Below are 22,730 nucleotides of genomic sequence, written 5' to 3'. Positions count from 1 at the left end.
TTAAGAAACCCACAAATTCACTTTGAATTCTATTCAAATACACTTACAGGCCACATAATCAGTCTTAGCATCATTCGGGTTTTGCAATTTTGAAATTAAATTATATAGATTGTACATGGTGGTACTTTACAAGGGTTATCGTTCCTCATTTGATTGATTTAAATGTAGGATGAATGTATAGTTTTCTCCAAAATACAGAAAGGACTATGGTTACGTAAACATATGGTGTATGTAAATCGATAAAAAAAGAACATCGTTTTTTGTGTTTTTTTTTCTGAATCATCAATAACCTCTACTATTGTCAATGCCTGAATTTTATGTCGACTGGTACTTAAAAGAAATGAAAAGATGTTGAATCCCTGTCATTATTGCAATAATAATCATTTTGTACGATGGATGATAAACAAATGTTAACAGATTAAAACATATCACACAAAAATTGGTACCAAGTTTATTATGATTGTATAAGAAACTATAATACATAAATATTTAACATACAAGTCTGATTCTAATGAAATCTAGCTATCATATGCATATTACGTATCTGTCTTTGTAAGAATCATGCAAAATCCGGAAAATGTGATACACCTAAAAAAGGCTACATATTTTTATTTTTTAAATTAAGTTGTTTTATCGGTCTATATTATGAAATGTGTAATTATTCATTCCAATCTGTCTGCTCTTAGCAGATAATCAACTTTGAAAATCCAATAGATTCTATTGTATTTGAGTGTCATTTACATAGTTATCTCCCTTAATTTTGAAGTCTACAGTGCACTCTTTATAATTTTTATCTCCTAAGAACACGGGTTATTTGAAAAACAGAATGTTAATTTCTGTTTTCTATGGCAATTTAAACAAAATATCAAAAATAAAAATATGTAGGCTTTTCACCCATGAATCACATTTTGCATGATTCTTAGCTGGAGTACTTGTTTGTTTTGCTGGTAATCCATGAACGACCTTTGCCGAATGTATTTACATTGTATATATTATTGTTGTAAATTATGAAAATTTAATGGTTTAACTATTAATATATCGAAGACACTAATAACAAAAATAAAAAATGATGTTGACAATAATAATAATAAAAAAAGAATAACACCAATCACTTTATCCAATCAAAATACAAGAATGCTATTTAAAAAAAAGAAGGAAACTTCTAATAGTTGTGTATGGTTGGTATTTTTATATTTGATAATATATACCCATTAATAGAGTAATTTATCTTCAATAACAATTCAATGACATGAATATAATTTTTAATGATTACATTTAAGAAAATTAATAATCACACATAAAAAATATTATTGAAATAAAGATTTTCAAGAACATTATAATTTTAAGCTCCACCCATGTCTTGTAGTGCAATCGCGATCTCATCCAATGCCTGCCATGTTCCAGCAAGTCCAATAAAATCTATTATCACCGATGCCATTATCCAATAAATACTCAATAAAATGGCTCAATTAAGAAGCGATGTTGTGATCAAGTGTTTTTCTTTGATTGTTGTGATGATGTGTTGAGACGAAAAAAATATCTGTCCGCATTCACATGGTCAAATTTGGAAAAGACAGTTTATTTACATTTTTATACGCAAAATCGAAAGAAAGTAAAACTTGAGTAAAATTACATTTATAATTAAAGTTGAACGTTATCAGCTAAAATTACTCAAAATTTAATGTAAGTTCAATTCATGGAAAAGTGAAATACTTTATAAAAAAAAAATGGAAGGACTTGCTGCATTTGTGACAAAATCTTTTAATGCGGACTCAAAAGTAAATTCAGAAACAGAATGCGGATCAGAAACTAATGAAGACGTTTCTCGTGAACCGCCGGATGAACCTACAGATTTGAGTATAAAATCTAAAGATGAACCAGAGCCCGAGGTCTTACAAGAAGAAGTAACAACCAAGACAGAGTATATAGAACCAAAAGACTATTCCGACAATGGTGAGTCAATGAACATTTAACACTGAGGCTATTCCGACAATGGTAAGTCAATGAATATTTATCACCGAGGCAATTTATTGCACTTGATAGAACGGTAGAATTTATGAGTTATTCGGCGGTTGTTTCTAGAAAAGGAGGACCTTACCCTTCCGGTGCACCTGGTCCATGCTTCCAGTTTTTAGTGGAATCCGGATTGCTCCTTTACTTTTGTCTCTTTGTAGTTCTTTGTTGTGTATGTGTATTTTCCCTGTCTAGTCTTTATCCTTTATTCTTTTGATTTCCACTCGAATCTTTGGTCCAATTATTACTCTTTCTCATGATGGATTTGTCTTCCTTTTTGATACTTTTGTTTTAGAATTCTTCTTGTACACAATTTGTTTTGTATATAGATCTTCTTATGTATTTGGTTATAATGCTGATGAAAGATCTGGAAACGCTGTATGGCATCCCGGAATTTGCAATATTAACATAAGTGGTATTTTTTCTATTCAACATACTTTGGAATTGCATCTATTTGTACAATAGAAACTGTCTCAACTGACACCAGAGTCTTGACTTAATTCTATAATCTGACACCATGTGTCTGTCTTTTCCAGAAGTGATACGTCAATAGTATTACAAGGACATTTATATAACGATGAAAATGCTGTCATTATTTTCTAATCTCTTAATTTTTTTTAAATGCCTCTATACATATTATTGGTAGGTTTGTAGTCCTGTATAAATTCAAAATCAAGTGAAAGAAAAAAAATGATAAATACTATTTACAAAATACACATTGTTTTCCCCAAATGGTTTTAATTTCTCTGCCTGGTAATTTTTTTTACTGGGCACTATTTCTTGATATAAGTTAAACTCGTGTTCGTAAAATTAAAAAAATTGTCTTTGGAAGTGTAAAAATTTACAATAGCTTTTTTTTTTAAATAATTTTTCCGAGATATTTTAAGAAAAAAAATTAAAAATAATTTTTCTTCAATTTTACAAATACACTTTTAAACTAATTTCCAAGAAACTTCTGTTATAACTAAATACATGCGTGATGATATAGCTTATTTGTCATAAATTTTACGACTTTGTTTTTACTTTCATCACAAAAATATGCTTTCTTTCGCCAAAAACTTTAAACTTCTGTGCAGATTAATTTGTATAAAGAATGTCCATTTTAAGAGAAACTTTCATCATCAAGTCAACATGTACAGGGTAAAATTTAAAGATTTACAATACGTATTACAGCACACAATTTGAAAAAGGTAAATATTCTCTAAATGTTAAAAAAAAGTTATAATAAAAAAAATGATTACCATGGCATTTATAAAGTTTTTCATTTGTTTGCATGGTGCTCATCTTCGATATTGACATTTAAATGTAATGCTAATATCTGTGAATCTGAGCCCATTAAGTCCAACTGTACTGTTCTCAATGCTTATATCTTGAAATTGACCAAAAGCCTTTTTGACGTTCACAGCAATTATGTTTTGTGTTAAGAGGGTGTGCTTGATGACCAAGACATTGGGTGAAACATGCCAAGTTTTGTTTCCAGCCATTTAAGATTACAAGGTTATGTTTTCTAAAAAATAAGTATTTTATTTTATCTACTGAAATTGAAAGACTGAAATGAATTACATAAAACACTAGAAACTTTTGAATAAAGGGAAGGAACTCCTAGATCTGTTCATAATACATATCATTTAAACAAAAACAAAAACAAATAAAACAAAACAAAACAACAAAAAACAAACCACAACACGGTTTAAAAAAAAAACAAAAAACGAAACACAAAATGGCAGAATAAAAGTACCGACCATTCGTAGTTCCCTGCCTATGCTGTACTTGGGAAGTCTTTCGAATGTAAAACCGCTCTTTCATGGTGTAAATGTATATAGTACACAATGATGTTCTATAACATCTAGACAGACCGATTCCAGAAAAAAGTACAATTATATACTCAGAAGAATTGTTGAAGTAGCATTTTTTTGTTATAAAAATTGATTCATGTTTGTTAACATCGCACATAATTCACTTTTATTTCTTATTCAAAAACCGTTTCTGTTATAACCAGTTATAAGTTTGTCATTCGATTTTTGCAATTTTGTGAAGAAAATGATATATATTGGGTATGAAATTTGCACTGTGCAAGAGTTGTCGTTCTTCTTGTTTTTTTTTTCAAATTTAAATGGGATATAAATGCATTATTTTTTCCAACTTACAGACTGAAAACAAAAACTACAAAAGTAACCTTAGACAATATTTATGTACATCAAAATATCATTGCTTGCTCCGTGTGGTTTTCCTCACGATGAATCACCACTAGCATAGGCAGTGTCTAAATTTCATATACATGTAGATTGATATTTAAGGAATCAGATTTAATATTGCATGGCAAATATCTGTTGATATGATATGGTATGCATTACTAAACTTAGGCTTTTGCAATAGTATCAATGGTTTTGCCATCGGTATCTATAATTAGATATTAAGTAGCACTCCAGATAAGAATCAAGCCTTTATATTTTTATGTTTGATATTTTGTTTAAATATTGTAGTACACAGAAATTAACATGTGCCTTTTCACATAACCCTTGCTCTTAGAAGATAAGCATTATATACAATGTACTGTACACCTCCAAATTAAGGGAGATAACTGAAATAACTGAAAAAACTAAAATACAGAAGAAAGAATTGGATTTTCAATGTGGATTATCTCTAAAGAGCAAACAGATTGGAATGAATAATTATACATTTCATCGTATAGACTTTAAAAGAAACTTGATAACAAGAATAAATTGCGTAGCCTTTTTTTTTTTGGGAGGGGGGTATCACATTTAACAGAATTTGCATGATTCTTACAAAGACTACTACTGGAAGCTTATTGTTTTCTATAATATATGTAGGGACGAATCCGTCTCTAAGGTTATTGGTAGGGTAAATAGAGTTAAAGGCAAACAAAGCCAGGGGAACATTTATAAATAAAGGTTTCATACAAACAGAATATTTTTTCCCAGGTTAAGGAAGGGGATGCTCGCCTGGCAATCATATTCTGGGATGAGTGCCTTCTATGATATAAGATACGCTATAGCAAAATCACCAATGTCTCATACAGCCCTGTTTGACCTGAATATGGTCTGTTTTAAGATATTAAAAAAAATTGATATGGTATGTCACAAGACATATTAACCATTTGCATGATAAACACTAGTAGATCAATCCAATGCAATAGTGTTCCTTTTTTATATCAATTGTTCAATTACCTGTCATTGGTTAAGTTTCTATATCTTTAATAACATTCCAGATTGAAACAACATAAATATACTCACAAAAAGTTACCAATTAAAACTATGCCAATACTTCTATTTTTAAATGAAGAAAAAACATCATTAGAATACTTACTTAGCAAAATTTTTACACCAAATCTATGTGTTATATGGTATAAGAAGCTTTATTTAAATATATGTAAATTGCGTCCGTTTATCGTGTTAAGTATAATATTGAATTCTCGTTTATTCCTTTAAATCTAAAAGCCCTCTTTCTATGTGAGTTTAAGTTATATTAATAGCTTACTACATTACCCCTTCTAACGTATTTTATCAAATATCAACATACCAAAGGGACATAATAATTATAATCTTTATTATAATACTAAAAGAGCAATAGCATACTATTGTTTCTGGTACAAATAATTAAGACATTAACTAGCAATGATATTTTTAAGGACTATGGAATCAACAAGATAATATTCAAAACAAAACTAACAATTTAATAAAAAGACAATTCATGGTGACATATAATTTATCAATTAGCAATTGAAACTAAATAAAATAAATCATAATGAAAAGTGCCTCCATCTTTTCTAAAAACACCTTAAATGTTTCTCATGTGATTTCAGTTCTGTAAATCCGGTGATTTGAATAAGAATTCGAAGCAGCACACATCAAATAATATGATCTTAAATACTACCAAAACCCTCCCGAAGTTTACTTATTTACTATGACTATTTCTTGGTCTGCAATTATTTCTGGTATTCCAAGCTTCATTTTCCCCTTCGATATTTGAACTTCTTATTTGAGTTACAACCGTTATTTAGACCAACGTGCAAAAACTCAAAGCAGCTGACACTTAACCTGTTCCATATTTCCAATTTTCATTGGAGTCCACGTTGTTTATTTACTGTTATTCTTTTTACGATTTATTTTGGTTATATTTATGGTGTTAGTTGTGTGTTTCTATTTTCCTTGTCTAGTATATATCCTTGGAATATATTGTTTTGATTTCTGCTGAAATCTTGGTTTTCTTGATTACTAAAGCACAAGTTTGTTCCATTTCTTTAATTATCGTTGATGTGACTACCCGTAACATTTTTTCTCAGCGTTTAACTTTTTTATTTCTTGCATAGAAACGTATTTTGACTGATAACGCATTTTCATAGCATTGTTTTAAGCACTGCAGATATGCCTACTCAAATTTAGTTCAGTCACAAAATTCCGTACGAAGCATAACTCCCGACCTTTTATAATTCATTACTGAAACAGAATTTTAATTTGGAATTTTTCAATGTACGATAGTGTTCGATATTACCATGGACTCATCGTAATGTATTGACGTAACCTCACATTTTCATTTTGCATGCAAGAATTTCTGAGGGTTTAAATTTAAAGCAATTGTCTAAAATGACACAAAATTATATGACTTTGATACGAGTATATTCCATAATTATAGCCTGTATTCTCAGAAAGCAGATTAAATTAATTTCACCATCTTTTTCACTGAGAGAATTGAAATGTTTAATGAAGAAAGGTATAATTTGTCACTCTGAGATTTAGTCTGGAGAGTGACTCTAAGGACAGTAATGAAACGCGACGTTTTCTCTTCAATGGGCAATTATTGATACAGATATCATCTCTCTCTAATTTGTCTTAATAAGATAAGATTAGAGCAATCAGCGCTCATTTTCCTACAATCGCATTTAAATCGGGAATTAACATCGGAAATACGAAGTGAAAGATTCCCTTCACAGTAATTATAATCAAGTCAATTCTCTATTTTACTTCCAAATCAGCAAAAAAGATAAAGATTGGTTGTAGTTTTATCTATTTCTATGTAATTGGCATCAATTGAAACATTGAACAAATTATGGACTACTTCTGTCATTTGCTAATTGATATTCGGAAACCTGGAATTGTTCGTCATAAAATATGTAGCCTTTTCTAGAGGAAGTCGCCATTCATACTAATGATAGGAATATTTACTAATTGATGGACTAATTGGTTAATAATAATCACTTATCAAAATATTCAAAGGGTTCATTCGTTCATAGACAATTCAAATACGTCAGTTACTTTGCAATTTATCTCCACATGCTACTTGTACTAGGTGAACGTGAGAAAAGAAACTCAGATCTAAATCAGCAAACTTTTTCAGCCTTATATAATTTTTAAGTTAATTGTAAAAGTACTTAAATTAGTGGATACCAATGTTAGCGGATTAGAGAGGAGACACATGTTCGTTGATTTTTTAATTAGTGGTTTTGAGATTTTCAGTATATACATCAATGGAAATCTTTTCGTTGGGAACCAAATTTCGTGGTTTGACCCATCCACGAAAACCACGAAAATTGGTACCCCATAAAAATACTTTCACGTATATTCACATAATACAACATTTTAATATTTTGAACATTCTATATTGCACTTAAAATATTTCTTTTATCTTAATTTTACATATAATTAATAACACTGGTAAGGAAATAAAAAAAAACTTTCTCCAGTGCAAAAGGGTTATATATAGAAGTTCACACGTAAAAAATATCATGAAGAAAATATTTCTTTAACATTCGTTATTTTCTATTAGTTTTAATTCTTAAAACTTATCATGAGTGAAACATTTTTAAATAGGGAAAATTAAAATTGTCAACAATTTGATTTTTTTTCCAGAAAGCGAGAGACCTTCTTTGTATGAAGATGACCAACCAAAACTTAAACAGAGAAGAAGCAGGACGAATTTCACACTAGAACAACTAAATGAACTTGAAAGACTATTTGACGAAACACATTATCCAGATGCATTCATGAGAGAAGAGTTAAGTCAAAGATTGGGTCTTTCTGAAGCACGAGTTCAGGTATGAGATGTACAGTGTACAGTGAAACATGTCTGAACTCTGAATAATGTAAAATGTAAACAAGCATTTTTAGGTCCTATTATATGATTTTAATGTATTATGAATCGGTGTAAACCGTACACCTGTCTTAACGAAGCAGTTTTGTAAGTCCAGAAGGGGTTGTATCAGACAGGTTCACCGTTTTCATACCGGGCATGTCTCCAGTGGTTCACAAACATCAATATGGTCGGGTCAGCAATACCTGATATGTCAAACATTTTAAGATGAAAAGTGAAAATTTAAACCGAATAAAAATGTTAAGTTAATATGTGTTTGGTTTTTATTCATTTTTTTATTTTTATTTTTATTTTTTTTGCAGTTGTGTTTCGTATCATATCATTAGCTATAAAAATGTTACAGTTGGCAAGAAACCTATCAGGTTTATTTTGTAATTTTCCTTTTTTGGACAAAATGAACTTAAATAAGTAAATATTTTGATGAGACAGCCAGTAGGTTTCATTAGCATTATGAATATTAGAGTACGTTTAGAAGAAGAATTACAGTATATATTCAGAAATAACTAACAAAATTTGATATACTCAAGAGTTCTTTCAGATAACCATTATAAATAGGTTTGTTTCTTTTTTTCAATTAGATAAGACTCAAATGTGTAATTAAAAAAGTGTTTTTATAATTGAATCAATGGATATCACTATTGTCATATTATCTCTACTTTCTTGCAGACACTGATAATTTTTTTTGGCTTTTTTTTTCAAAGGAAGAGAAAATTAAATAGTCTTTTCACAATGCTTGATAATAGAAAAAAAACTGTATTGAGGCTCTTTTTTCTTAAATACTGAAACATGTGTTTCCATTATGGCATTAAATCCTATTAGCTTTCTACAGAACAGGTCGCAAAGTGGACATAAGTATTGAAAAATAATAATTAGTATTCTAATAACATATCGAAAAGTAGGAATGAACCCTTTTTAGTAATGGTCAAATTAAATTTAAGTTTATAACCAAATGAAATTTGCAGTCTAACTATATTACGGGATAACACAAAAGGCAGAAAATTGAATTTCTGAAAAATTTAAGTAAATTGCATTCACTAGATTAATCAGATTAAATTTTCCAATAATACTTGATTTGATAAAGAAAGGATCTTCTCAATATCTTATTCATTTCAAAGAAATTGTCTAGAACTTGAGTGACGATAAAGGGGTCAAGTCGGAGAATACGGCTTTCATTACTTAAGCACCCAATGGCTATACAAGTAATTTCGTTGAAGGTATATTCATATTTAACTTTCTGTATGTTGTTTCTGTCGCGGTATTATTATGGGTAGAAGTTGCCTAAATATGTGTTAATTGTGTGCATAGTCTTTCTTTATGGTTTATTGGCAAAATGGAGCATGGATACATTCTGTGTCTATTTTTCTGTGTTTTAATTTTGATCATTTCAAAGGGTAAACTCAAATAAATAATACACTATAAATTATAGTTTAAGTAAATTTAGCCAACAATGAAACTTAATGCCTTTGCCATATTATGATACTTCCAACACCACCATCTTCACCCATCATTTGGTCGAGTATATTGTTAGCCAAATTCGTACAAAGATTGAGAACTACATTTACAGAAATGATAAATTATAAACCTAATGAAAATACAATGATGTCTTGATTGATTAAATGAAGATACAATAACTACAACATCTATATATAATCTGATAAGTTGAGAAAGGTCTACCCCACAAATGCTCAGTGGATTGACTGCTTGAGAAATCAAGACAGCCCTAAACCCGCTTGTCAATCTGAGAAAAGATTTGAATTAGGATGCATGTGACCCTAGTTCCTAGGTTGATACTCAATAATTTTCCTTGGCAGTCGTAAGAATGGAGCTGCTCGATCTTAATTCTCCATGGACTTTCTTATAATTGGTTAACAGTGTCTCAAACGTTCCTTAAATTACTGTGAGACTTCGATGCTTATATAATGGGTATTCTGAGGGCATATTCAAAGCGCGAGATAATCGAATTAATTAAGAAGTGAATTGATGAGTCTTAGACAATTGAAATCTATAATAGGGTAAAATTGATGGTGTGCGTTCCCACGATGATAGAGACAACACGGATAAGGTTAAAGCTTGTCCGTCAACCAATACTGTTGGCTTGATTACCACAAACTCTAACAGAAATGTGATAAAAGCACATGGTTGTATAAAGTTATAACAACGTCAGCAGAGGTTTAACTTGTTTTTTCTCACTTTAAGATTACTGCGGTTTTTAATATTTCATAACGAACTAACGTCTAGTCAAACACAGACAATAGGGCAACAAATTGACCTGTCATGCTGTTATTACATCTTAATATGTGACCAATGTAATCGCTACCTTTCTTCTTTAGATCATGTTTTCATAATACCAGAAAGATTAAGTTTGTATATCAGGGTCTGGAAACTTCCCAACGATATCAAAACTGTAAAAAATTATCTATTCTAATGATATATAAAAAATAAATAGATACTTATATCAATGCATCATTATGCTATATTAAGGAGGTAGACTTAGGGTAAGGAACATAACTCTTGAAATCAGTGATATGATTGTATCATATTGTAAGAGTTGTGTCCCTTCCCTTGGTCTATCTCCTTAAATAAATAAATAATTCATTAAATAATTATCAATGATCAAACAAATAGATAAATTCAACAAAAACACACGTTTTCATTAAAGCACATTTGCTCAAATAATTATTTTTCAATCGGAAATGCCAGTACCAGATCAGGACCAATGCAGTGGTTTCCAACTTTTTGTTTTTTCCTTTGTTATTGCCATATTTTATACGGTATTTCCGTTTTGACTATTGATTTTCGCTATTACTGTAAACGTACTAATTTTCGCTATTTTCGCAATGGACAGAAAACCGCGAAGAACAATACCCATGAAATTGATTTTAACACTATTTAACGCTCAATATTTGTTACATTTCTTATGAAACCGCGAAAATTGAAACTCGCGAATATGTTCACTTGACAGAATCCGCGAAAATTAATACATTTTCAGTACCTAGATTGTATAAGTCTGATGATTTTGTGACTGCACTTCATTTTAGACGCAGATTATGATGGAACAAATTTAAACAACGCAACTTTAGTTATGATTCTTTAATTCATGTTTAACCTTTCTTAGACATTGAAAAAAAATCCGAAAAAATAAACCTTTCCTACTAAAACACCCGAAATTTTTTGCTATAAAATGCTATATTGTAAGAAAAAACCATGACATGGAAAATTCGACAACAGAAAGGAAAGAAATATTAATTAATTGGATAAATAATTGGAAAGAGTGAATAACCAAAATATGATCACGAGTCCCAAAGGACGCGTAGATTTAAAGAGTGTGTGGAACTTTTTCTGCTCACGAGTGATCATATTTTGGTTATTTACGATAACTAATTGATTATCCTTTTTATTATATATACCTCCTCCATTATTCATTGCTATTTTCAACGTGAATTTTAAATTTTGTGAACGACAGATTAATATTCGTGTTGTGAAATTTTGTGACATTTTGATTTTGGCGGGAGAAATTACGAGAGTAAAATTACCGAATTTATTGCACAGTGTGAATTATCGATAATGTTTTTACACTGGAATCATTCGCTAATTCATTGCTGTATATATGATAATTACAATATTGTATCCTCGGACAAAGTAATCACTCAGTATGGCCGTAGAAAGGAGGGATATGATATAAATCAATTGGGTATCATCTTCTCTTTCCTTCGATGTATTATATACCTCCTGAAATACGCATACAGCATAATGATGGCAATAGTTATATAATTTGTATACTTTGTATGTATATATCATTAAGTCGACTGCTGGTGGACCAAAGATCTTCGAGGATATTCACCACTCTAATAGTCCCAGAAGTCAGATTTATCTGACTCGAATTTTATCATAGTTAATTTACCCAAATTTTCAGTACCACAAAATTCAAAACTTTGTAACTTGGTGGCTTTATTTTCTGTATTGCACAAAAATGATTTTCTCAATTCTGGATTTGGCTTCCTATTTCGATATTTTTTGTTGTTACCTTCTTGCATACAATTTATTTTCTAGTTAAGATATTTCTGTGTAGTTAGTAATAATGCTACTGATGCACAGCATACCGAACCTTGCAATATTTATATATATTGGTATTCATCTCGTTTTGTTTCTACTCTCGAATACAAACGGATATGACGAACAACTTAAGTAGTACATGCAAATTGTGATTCATGGTTGGAAAGCCTACATATTTTTATATTTTTGATATTCTATTTAAAATGTTATAGTCATTTGAACAGAAATTAAAATGTGGCTTTTAACATAACCATTGTCCTTCGATGATAAAAACATATAGAATGCACTGTACACATCAAAATTAAGGGAGATAACTCCGAAATGACACTAAATTACAATAGAACCTGTTGAATTTTTAACGTGGGTTATTTCCTAAGAGCAGACAGATTTGAATGAATAATTATACATTTCATCATAAAGACCTATAAAGCTATTAATAACAAAAATAAAAATATGCAGACTTTTTTGGGTTGTATCACAAATTCCTGAATTTGAATTATTATTACAAAGACTACTTCTTAATACGTGTCGCTGGAAATGTTAACAATTATTGTAACACCATGTCCCTATATTTATGAATTTTGATGGAATAATAAGGATATTTCAGATTTGTTTGCGCACGCGTGTCTAAGATTGAGTGTTGTATTACTTTATGCGAACATAATTTCATGCGTGGTTGTTAGAAATTTTTGAATTTTGATACTGAAAGTAAATTATAAGGAATGATTGTATTTTTTTCTGTCTATTCAAAATATCCACAATGTCCGTGGTGCACTCTCGATGATAATTTGCTTCGTGTTGAATATAGTGTGTATCGCTTGATTAAGACCATTTCTTTATAGAACAAAACATACCATAGCAATAACTACAACAAACTCAACTCTTTTCTCATTATAGGTACAGTTACTTTTATGTTCTACTACTTAGGATATCCAAATATTCAATCCACCAAGAAGAGTGAACCATCTAAAACCTGTCTATACTAAACACGTATAAACAATTCTTTGTTTATCGATTAAAATGTATTTTAAACTTTGGAAGACCAAACATCTGTCCAAATCGAACCAATTTAATTTAAAAGTTCAAAAGGTGTTCGGGTTGACAGGTTTCACTTAATATCTTTTGGGAAACATACTTTTTTTCATTTTTGCCTACAATCAAGAAAAATCAAGGCACAACAACAACATTAATTCCCAATAGATTTACACCAACTTATGATTTCGATTAGTGTCCCCAACAATTGATATCCTCTGCTCGTTGATTGAATCAATTGTCACTAATTAGAAAATAATTTCATGTTTCTGCTAATTTTATTTTAAATAAATCTCCTGTTATTTCAACATATTGTGTTTTACCAAAAATTATCTTCATTTCAACGGAAAGGCATTAATAACACGGCAGAAAATTAGATATTCTATATCATTTGTCTCATTTATAGAATTTAGCGTGGTGAATCAGAAGACGATAACACGAGGAAAAAATATACGTTGACAAATGTAATAATTAGTACGGTGATTATTTGATTACAAATGTAATAATTAGTATTGTGATTATTTGATTACTTCAATGTAGTTAATATTTTAAGTGTTAATATTTCTAAAAAGCAGGCAAAAATAAGAAAATCTGAAACATACATATAAAAAAACACCAATCTAATGATGCATTTACAGTCATATTGACTTACTGTATCAATATTCACTGCTATTTTTTCACTACAGATTAGCTGAAAAAAAATAAAACAAAACAAAACAAAACAAAAACAAAAAATACAATAGAATGTTAGGAATTTTAGTGTTTTCATACGTTATTTGCCCTTAAATTGATCATTTACAGTGCAATACAATGAAAGTATAGCAACTTGATATGGTAAAAATGGTTTTAAATTCTGAAATCTGACGGCACAAGTAGTCAAATTGTGTGTTTAAAAGTGGTGGGTTTTTAATGGACATGTTTCACCCAGTGCCTAATTCTAATTAATACTAGTACTTAACACACAATGGCATACCTCTCCATTAAGATATGTTTTGAATACGTCACTAGATGATACAATACACTCAATTTCTATTGAAAGATGATAGCTTAAGATTATAAGCTATCCTCACGAAACTTACAATTTATATGAGTATTATTGCAAGATACTTCTTCAAATCGCTTTACTTAACAAAACGGAACGATTAACATTTTAACAATGAATGTTTTTATAATGGCACACTACTATCAGAAGTTAAAAGGCCTTAAAGAATGTACAATCAAAAAGTCATTTTGTCACTTAAATAGCACGATGTCCTTTAACAAAACCGAAGACCTCGTGATGTCTTTTGTGTTTCTTCTTTCAATCGAGAATTCATTTGCTTCTATCTCGGTGGACACTTGGAACACAATTAATTACATTTGGCCTAACTGTGTCCACACTGAAGCTCCTTTATACTATTAAGAATATGAGATGCAACTCCTTTAACGTTGTATACGGGGAGTAATTAATTTAATCCGCAAAATGATAATCTAATATTCAGGTTAAGGTGATGAAATAAACAAACAAATCTAATTAATTTTATTGGAAGTGCAGATTATAGTTGATGAAAATAATGTAAATTGATTGAATTTATTTTTTCACAGGTCTGGTTCCAGAATAGGAGAGCTAAATGTCGCAAACAAGAGAGCCAGATGCAGAAAGGTGAGGTTCTTCAAGGGTTTTAGTTAAAATGATTTACGAATACTTGTTTTTAATTATTAGATGCTTATTTTTGTTTGTTTTAATTTTAATTTTTATTTTATTGAATGCATTCGGTCGACTGTAATTATTCTATAACCTTTTCCCTACCATATTGTTTTTTTTATTTGTTTCTCGTTTGAACAATGTTTTAATATAAACTCTTGTCACCAATATTTAAGAACTATACTACGGTAAGATAGTTTATAATCTTCTTGGAATATCCTCATTGTAAGCCGGTGATTGAAAATGCACGTGACTGTTTAACCACCGGTTAGTGATTAAATTTCTACGAGAGTTTTCCCGACATTAAACATTCTTTTTGTTTTGGAACTAAGCTCGTAAGCTCGGATGTTTAAAATCTTAATTTTACCACTTCGAGTGGAAAATAATTCATACCACTCATTACTGAACGAGGATCAATTCTTATTAACCTATTGTATTTAAAAACATGTATAAAGAGAATAAGTTGCATAATGAAATGACTCATACGGCGATTTACTATTGTTTGCAAAGTGGTGAAAATAAATTGATTTACTATATCTGTTGGGTTAAATTCTCCTCTGAGTAAGAATTTCGTATGCAAAACATTAAAATTATTTAAATCTGGGAACAAAAATGCATTTTAGTTGCTTTGTTCGGACTTAAGTCAGGGGTAAACGTTTGTTGCGACGATCTAACCCTAAAATAATATATCGTTTAAAAAATGTCCCACACATTCGGAGTCGGTTGTTCTTTGCTTTCATCTATTATCACACCCTTTATATATCCGTAGAATGCCTTTCCTCTAACAATAAGCACTTCCCCAACTTTGTTTTGAATCTTATCTCATCTTCGTGCATATTTTTTTTTAACCACGTGATGTCCACTTGTTTATTTTGGTACTTGATTTGACAAAAATATCCCACATGAAGTCATATTGTTCTTTGAGGGGTTGGCCTTAAAATCATTTTAATGTTTTGAAGTGTTTAGCTCGTGCTTAATCGTTATGCTATATAAAACTTCCCCGATGAAAGCCCCACAAAGCAATGTTTTCTCAAACTATCAAAACTGTGACTTTTACACCTTCAGAGAGAAGAGTTGGCATGATTGTCATCTTATCATTTGTACAAGTCCAATAAGATCTTAGATTAGATTAGTGATGCTAAAATTGATTTTATTAGTATTGATTGTATTACAGGAGAATAGAGCTTTATTGGAAATAATTACTCTGATGAATTAGATTAAGTCAATTTGATAACGTTTGCTAAATCCCTTTGACGAATGGCTTGCATTAACAGTTCACTAGATTTTTTATTTTTCTAAAATTGAGAAACGGAAATTTGATTATCATCAAAAGGTGATTCGAGTTCCTTTATTTTTATTTTATACTTCTACTAAGATATAAATAAACCGGATGACATTTTATATCACTGCCGAACATTTGTGTCATGGAAGTAAAAAAAAACCCCTGGGTTCTTATATAGGGACCTAACTTGCTATATTCCCTCTTTATCTTTAAATAGTAGACACACTTACTTGATTATTAGAAATAACGACGTAAAATAGATGTTCATTCACCAAAGTGCTTTGCTAACCCAAGTGTTAAATATGACTGCTAAGAAAAAAATACGGAAGTTGAAACTAAGTATCTTGAAAAAATACTCACATTTGAAACTTAAATAATTGAAGGACGTGAAAATATATTACCGACATTCTGTTTTTATCGTTCCTCATTTTTTGCTCTTATCAAAGACATTGTTTTAACACTATTCAATTTAGCTTATTATGGTAAAAACACGTACTTGGTTAACTCGACAAAGACATCACAAATGCACTAACTGGCACTGGATATATTTTCACTCGCATTGCATAATAAAAGATGTCTGAATATACATACACTTTGATTCTGAATACTGGATATTCTGCATGTACTGCATATTCCTTACACGATGTGCATTTAGTGATAATTAAACTAGGTTTTTAAGTTGTTATCCATCTGCACCATGAAAACTGATTTATTCAACGGGTCATAGTTTTCCTTTCCTCTGTCGTCTACCCCGGACTTGACTTTTTTATGAGCAACTCGGCGGGTGTTTCTAGATAAGGAGAGGACTTTTACCCCACCGGTGCACCTGGTCCATGCTCCCAGTTTTTCGTGGAGTTTGAGTTGCTGGCTTGCTTTTATTATTTTGTATGTATGATTTTACTTACTTTATGTTCTTTGTTGTGTATGTCTGTTTTCCATGTCTGGCCTTTGTCCCTGGATTACATTCCTTTGATTACCGCTATAACCTTGGTTCACTTGATTACCCTTGTTACATATGCAATAACACCTAGTGGGTAGACCTAGGCTAAGGGAAATATCTCTTACAAATCATTGGAATGTTTGTGTAAAGCATTATAGATCAATCTCATCTAAGCATCAAAGTAATTTTGATTTATTTAATTCTGTTTCAAATGAAAGCTAGATAGGCTTTAAGTGAAGTTGAATGTGATACAAACAGATAACTGATTTCAAGAGTTATGTCCGTACCCTAGGTGTACCTCCCTTTTTAAATTAAAGGAGATTTTATTCTTTTCTTAGTAATTTAATACTAACCAATATAAGCAATCACAATCATAAGTGAAATTCTTTTTCCCTATACTCTTACAGTGAAAGTGAAAGTAAAATAAAATAAGAATTAATAGCAGATAAGTAATTAAATTCTAGGGACAATAAAAAATAAATTTGCAAAGAGGGGCAAGCTGAAACGGAAATTATCATAAAAAAATAATGTTCCTATTTGACATATAAAAATAATAATTAGAAAAAAAAACGGAAAGGTCAACTGCAATATATAAAAATACCTATCAACTGTAGTACTCGTGTAGCAAGGAGTAACCTTTCAACAGCAATATTAAAATAAAAAATATAGGTAGATCGTGATTAAAATATATTGTAAACAAGAATTACTCAAACTCAAAATCGAAATAGGAAGCCAAATCCAGCAACGAGATATTCTTTCAAGTGCAATTCGAAGAATGACACTCCAGTGAAATATTGTTACTTGTCCCGTGCAACCCCCAAAAATGGACAACGAACAAAATACATACAACGAAAATAAATTCAAGATTTTCCTAAATGTCGCTTACTACTCCAATTGTTGCAACTTTAGCTTAAGAAGATGGTTCTTTCTCAAAACCAGGCGGGGGGAGGGGTGATTCATCATATCTCAATATGATCAATGAAACTATTCAAATACATTTGTTACATCCTAAAAACTCTTCCTATGTACATTTCCTCCGCTCTGCTGTATATCGTGAAATATTTTTGATTGGTATATTATAGTATAAAAATTATGGCAGGAATTTTTTCTTTTCTTTTCTATAGTAGAATGTAACCAAATTTTAAGTGTTAATATCTCTAATGGGACAATTTCATTTGGACTTGTATTTCTGAAAACAGTTCTATGAGGTCTACTGAAGGATGTCCAATAAAAAAAATATTTGGGATTAAGAAATGCATGAATCACTAATTATAAGCTTCTGCCTGGTTCTAAGGCAAAGCTGTAATCAAATTTTATCATTGAAATGTGGCATTACAATTTTAAACTAAAAAATAGTTGTAACCTTTTACCCTTGTAGCCTGATGATTACCTATTAAAAAAATGGAATTTTAATGTGTGTGTGTTGTTCATTAATCAAAAACGTGTTTGCATCAACGTTCTACTGAAAAAAAGTTTAATTTATTAAAGCTAAGAAAATAAAAATAGATTAAGTAAAGAATTCGATTGAGAAGTATTTCTCCATAATAACAGACTTTTACATAGAAACTACTTTAATGTAATTGGTTTGTCCACTCCAACGTTATTGATATATTCACTATCGAAACTCAACTTTCACGTCTTCGTTATATAATTTCAATATTCTTGAAATATGGAATATAATAATTTCAATACTAAATTCTTGAAATATTAAACGCTTTAAAACTTAAAGCTTTTTAAATCCGCCAGACATTCATGAGTCAATAAGTGACTATCAAAAGTTCAGTGTAAAGAAATAAAGTAAAAAATATATACTAGTAATATCCAAGTTGACATTCTTCTCAAAGGGTCTGATGCTCTAACTTTAGAACAAAATACAGATTTATTCTTTAAAGTGCAAACTTACATTTTAAAAAGTAAACGATTTGTCAATGCTTAATTGTGTATATACATATATCTCTTTGTATTGTGTGTTATCTTCTGTGCATTTCAACTCCTCAATACCATTTTTGTATACTTTCTTAAATATCCCTCATCAATTTCAATAAATATTCTTCATTCAACCCTTACATCTCCAATAGATGGTTGGATCAGAGATACATAAATAAGAGTATGCTGTTAATGTCTTCAGATAGTTCGTTGTTTATTAGGAGACAGATTATAATAACATACGTGTTAACTGTTTCCTAATCTTTGTGTTGTATTATAATATCGTCATATCATACATTGATGTATTCTTTGAAATAAAAAAATAAGTTTAAACTAAAATATTTACTAGTAATAAGTGCTCTTAAAAGGATAACGTATAAGAATAAAATCTCATTTTTATAATAAATTTATTGTGATGGTAAATAATACAAATACTACACATCTTTAAATTCTGTATTCGATGCTAAACATCTCATTTGAAAATAACAACTTCTTTAGTGTTTGATTTTTGTAAAACGGTTAACCTTTAATCGACAGTTTTGGCCAACCCTTGTACTTAAACGACTGACAAGCTTGGTGTCTTGATTAAACCTCATCGTGTTGAATTGCAAAATAGCAATGTATAATCAAGGCTAAATTGGCTTCATCAAGTATTTTATTAGAAAAATTGTGAACAAATATTGCTTTCTGTAGCCCCTTGTGTTGACAAAGGAGCCGCGATGGAAAATTTGAATAGCTTACGCGATGATAAATTGTCTAACACAAATATTTGACTATTGCTACGAATTTGTTTGACGCTGCCCCTCAAATTTTTCTCTTTCATGACTGACGACCTTATGCGAACTATGATGCCTCTCTTATCAATCTATTCGATAACGTATTTGACGTAGTCAATTTTCAAAAGAGCAAGGGACAGATTAATTAAAAAGAAAAACGGAAGCAGGGTGATGTTCTCTTATTAAGGATCATTAGCAAAACACTTCATCAACTCTGAGTTCTGCTTATTTAATATTTTCTGTCAGAAGATTGTATATTTAAAGTAAACATTTCTCCCTATATTCAATTATTGGTTAGAAAATTTGTCAGAATATGATAAATGGGAGAACAGATTCGGTGTTTGATATCCATAATTGGTATCTGAAGTCATCTTAAGATCTTTAGAAAGTTCTGCATCCCACAGATATTAGGCTATGCATTATGCAATATCATTGTAGCAAACTATTTCAACAAACATCGTAAAACGTATGATAAATAACTACAAATATCATCAGCATCTCGCCGATATGCTTTCAAAAATAGATCCGTCATATTTAATGTCACTTAAACCCAAAATCACTAGCTAGCAAGTAAAATTGAAAAAAGTCATATTTCCAGACTTTTAAAAAATAATATACATGATCTAGCTACAAACAGGATTGAAACGAACGAATAAGAAAATCTTACAAGAATTGGACTTCCGGGGTCATAGTGTAGCTTATGGTCCACCATATACCGTATACTTATTTCGGTTGTATATGGCTTAGCTCATACATTCTATTAAGCTTACAAAATACTCAATAGAAATTGGTACTTTGTTCAGCAAAAGAGTTGTCAATAAAAAATAATTAATAATAGATGTTCATAATTTTCCTATCTACCATGATAACGTTTCTATTTTACAGCTGGTATTATGATGCCCGGGCAAGGTACACCTCTAGACGCCGTTCGAGTTGGTACTTACGTCACATCTCCACCAATAAGGGACGCTGTTGACAGACTCCACTTCCCACCCTTTCTGCCATATTACCCACTGCATACAGCGCCACCTGCACCACATCCGCCAGCAATTCATCCGTTGTTACTTTATCACCATCATTATGCAACGGCATTGAATCTGGCAACACTTCATGACAACAATTTTAACAAAACTTCTAAAAACTCAAGTATTGCAGATCTACGACTGAAAGCAAGACAACACCTAGCTTCTCTTGGTATATGAATTTGGAATCGCTTGAGTGACGTCACTGTTTCTGTTATCTGTAGGTGATAAGTCCAATCGAAATATCCTCTCAGTAGACATTTCTAGTTCAAATTTTGCTCCTTATCTGGAGCACCTAAAAGAGTAATCAAGGGAACCAAGGTTATAGCGGTAATCAAAAGAATGTAATCCAGGGACAAAGACCAGACATGGAAAACAGACATTCACAACAAAGAACATAAAGTAACTAAAATCATACATACAAAGTAACAAAAGTAAATGAGCAACTCGGACTCCACTAAAAGCTGGGAGCATGGACCAGGTGCACCGGTAGGGTAAGCGTCCTCTGCTTTTCTAGAACACCCACAAAAAAGTAGACTGTTTCTCTTAAGAAGATGCTAGTGCTTTGTTTTCTTAAAGGTAAAGGCTTATAAAGACTACTCGATGAGTGACCAACTTACCAAATATATCAAACGTATATGAACGTTGAAGTGAAACTTAAGCTAAATAATATACCTTGAAAATTTGATATCATTCAAATTATTTTCATAGACATACATGTCTATTTGTGTATATATCGACTGTGTATTGTATTGTATACAGAAATTGTTTCACATCAGAAAGTTTACTATAAAGATAGGTTTCTTGTTCTATTGCTAACATGTATGCATCAGTATAATTGTAAATTAGTACATATTAGTAGTGAAGAAAAAATAAAGTTTACACTGTAATATATCAATTTATCTGCGCTTTGATTGTTTTTTTATACATGTACACATAGTCATGGTTTTTATACATGTACATATAGTCATGGTTTTGATACATGTACATATAGTCATTGTTTTTTAGTTTTTTTTATTATGCTTCAGAAGCGTTTAAATTTCACCACTATTGATTTTTTTTGTTTTGTTTCAACGTTGATACACATCCTTAATTTTTTAATTGTGTGTTTTATTGCGACGACGGATTTTCTTTTTTTTTTTATTGAAAAGAGAGTTATAATTTTGCAAGAACCTTTTCATTAAAATATTTGTCTTTCATACAATCTATAGAAAACAATATATTTCCGTCTGGTAAATATTTCTGCAGCATACTTGTGTAGTAACCATATGGAGTAAAACTAGTTTTAATTTTTTTTTGCTGTTACCGAGTAAAAATCTGATATAAATTGTAATCAAAAGTCTTCATAAGAAACACACCTTTTAACTAAAGCCAAGGCAACTCCTTGAATAGGCGGAAAATCCTTTATTATTTTACAAAAGGGAATATTTATGATCAATACAAATAAACGGAAGGCAATGATAAATTTTAACTTGACCTTGTACATTAATACTCTGACAAATTTAGGAGACTTACTTTCATTTTCTAAGCATCTAATTTCAATGATTTCATGACGGTTTTTCTAAACATTGCTGAACATGGTTACTGTTAAAAATGAACTACGAATTAAACATTGAAGTACATTTGTGTATGGTAACATTTAAGGAACCTAAAATGAAAAAAGCCAGACGAAAATCATTTTACTACAGTTAATATGGCAGTGAACAAATCATATACACGTATATCGCAAATTTCGATATGATGTACGTGCATGTGCTTAAAAGAGTAACCCTTCATCACCTGATCAAATGTAAAAGAAGATTTAAGTCCAAAAGCTAATTGTCTAAAAAAAACTATCAAAATAGGAAGCCAGATCCATCACTGATAAGTTCTAACATGTGCAATACAAGGAATG

The 22,730-nt window shown here is 30.5% G+C and overlaps 1 protein-coding gene across 1 annotated transcript; it reads left to right on the top strand.

Annotated features, from left to right (window-relative positions):
- Positions 1-1,487: 1,487 nt before the first annotated feature.
- Positions 1,488-22,110, top strand: LOC148626683 (short stature homeobox protein 2-like). Its single transcript, XM_088571248.1, has 4 exons — positions 1,488-1,953; positions 7,881-8,065; positions 14,791-14,848; positions 20,700-22,110. The coding sequence occupies exons 1-4, from the start codon at positions 1,728-1,730 to the stop codon at positions 21,014-21,016; spliced, it is 786 nt and encodes a 261-aa protein (XP_088427374.1). The 5' UTR covers positions 1,488-1,727; the 3' UTR covers positions 21,017-22,110.
- Positions 22,111-22,730: the final 620 nt, after the last annotated feature.

This window comes from Perna viridis, chromosome 2, assembly GCF_037379345.1.
Source record: "Perna viridis isolate PV_CMFRI_1.1 ecotype Kerala chromosome 2, ASM3737934v1, whole genome shotgun sequence".
NCBI lineage: Eukaryota > Metazoa > Mollusca > Bivalvia > Mytilida > Mytilidae > Perna > Perna viridis.
The sequence above is the reverse complement of the archived record's forward strand: the minus strand, read 5'-3'. Positions and strand labels throughout refer to the sequence as shown.

Excerpts from the sequence above, each read along its gene's own strand:
- LOC148626683 (XM_088571248.1), top strand. The coding sequence starts at position 1,728 with ATGGAAGGACTTGCTGCATTTGTGACAAAATCTTTTAATGCGGACTCA. Across the intron at positions 1,954-7,880 it reads AAAAGACTATTCCGACAATG|AAAGCGAGAGACCTTCTTTG; the intron begins GTGAGTCAATGA and ends TTTTTTTTCCAG. Across the intron at positions 8,066-14,790 it reads TTTCTGAAGCACGAGTTCAG|GTCTGGTTCCAGAATAGGAG; the intron begins GTATGAGATGTA and ends ATTTTTTCACAG.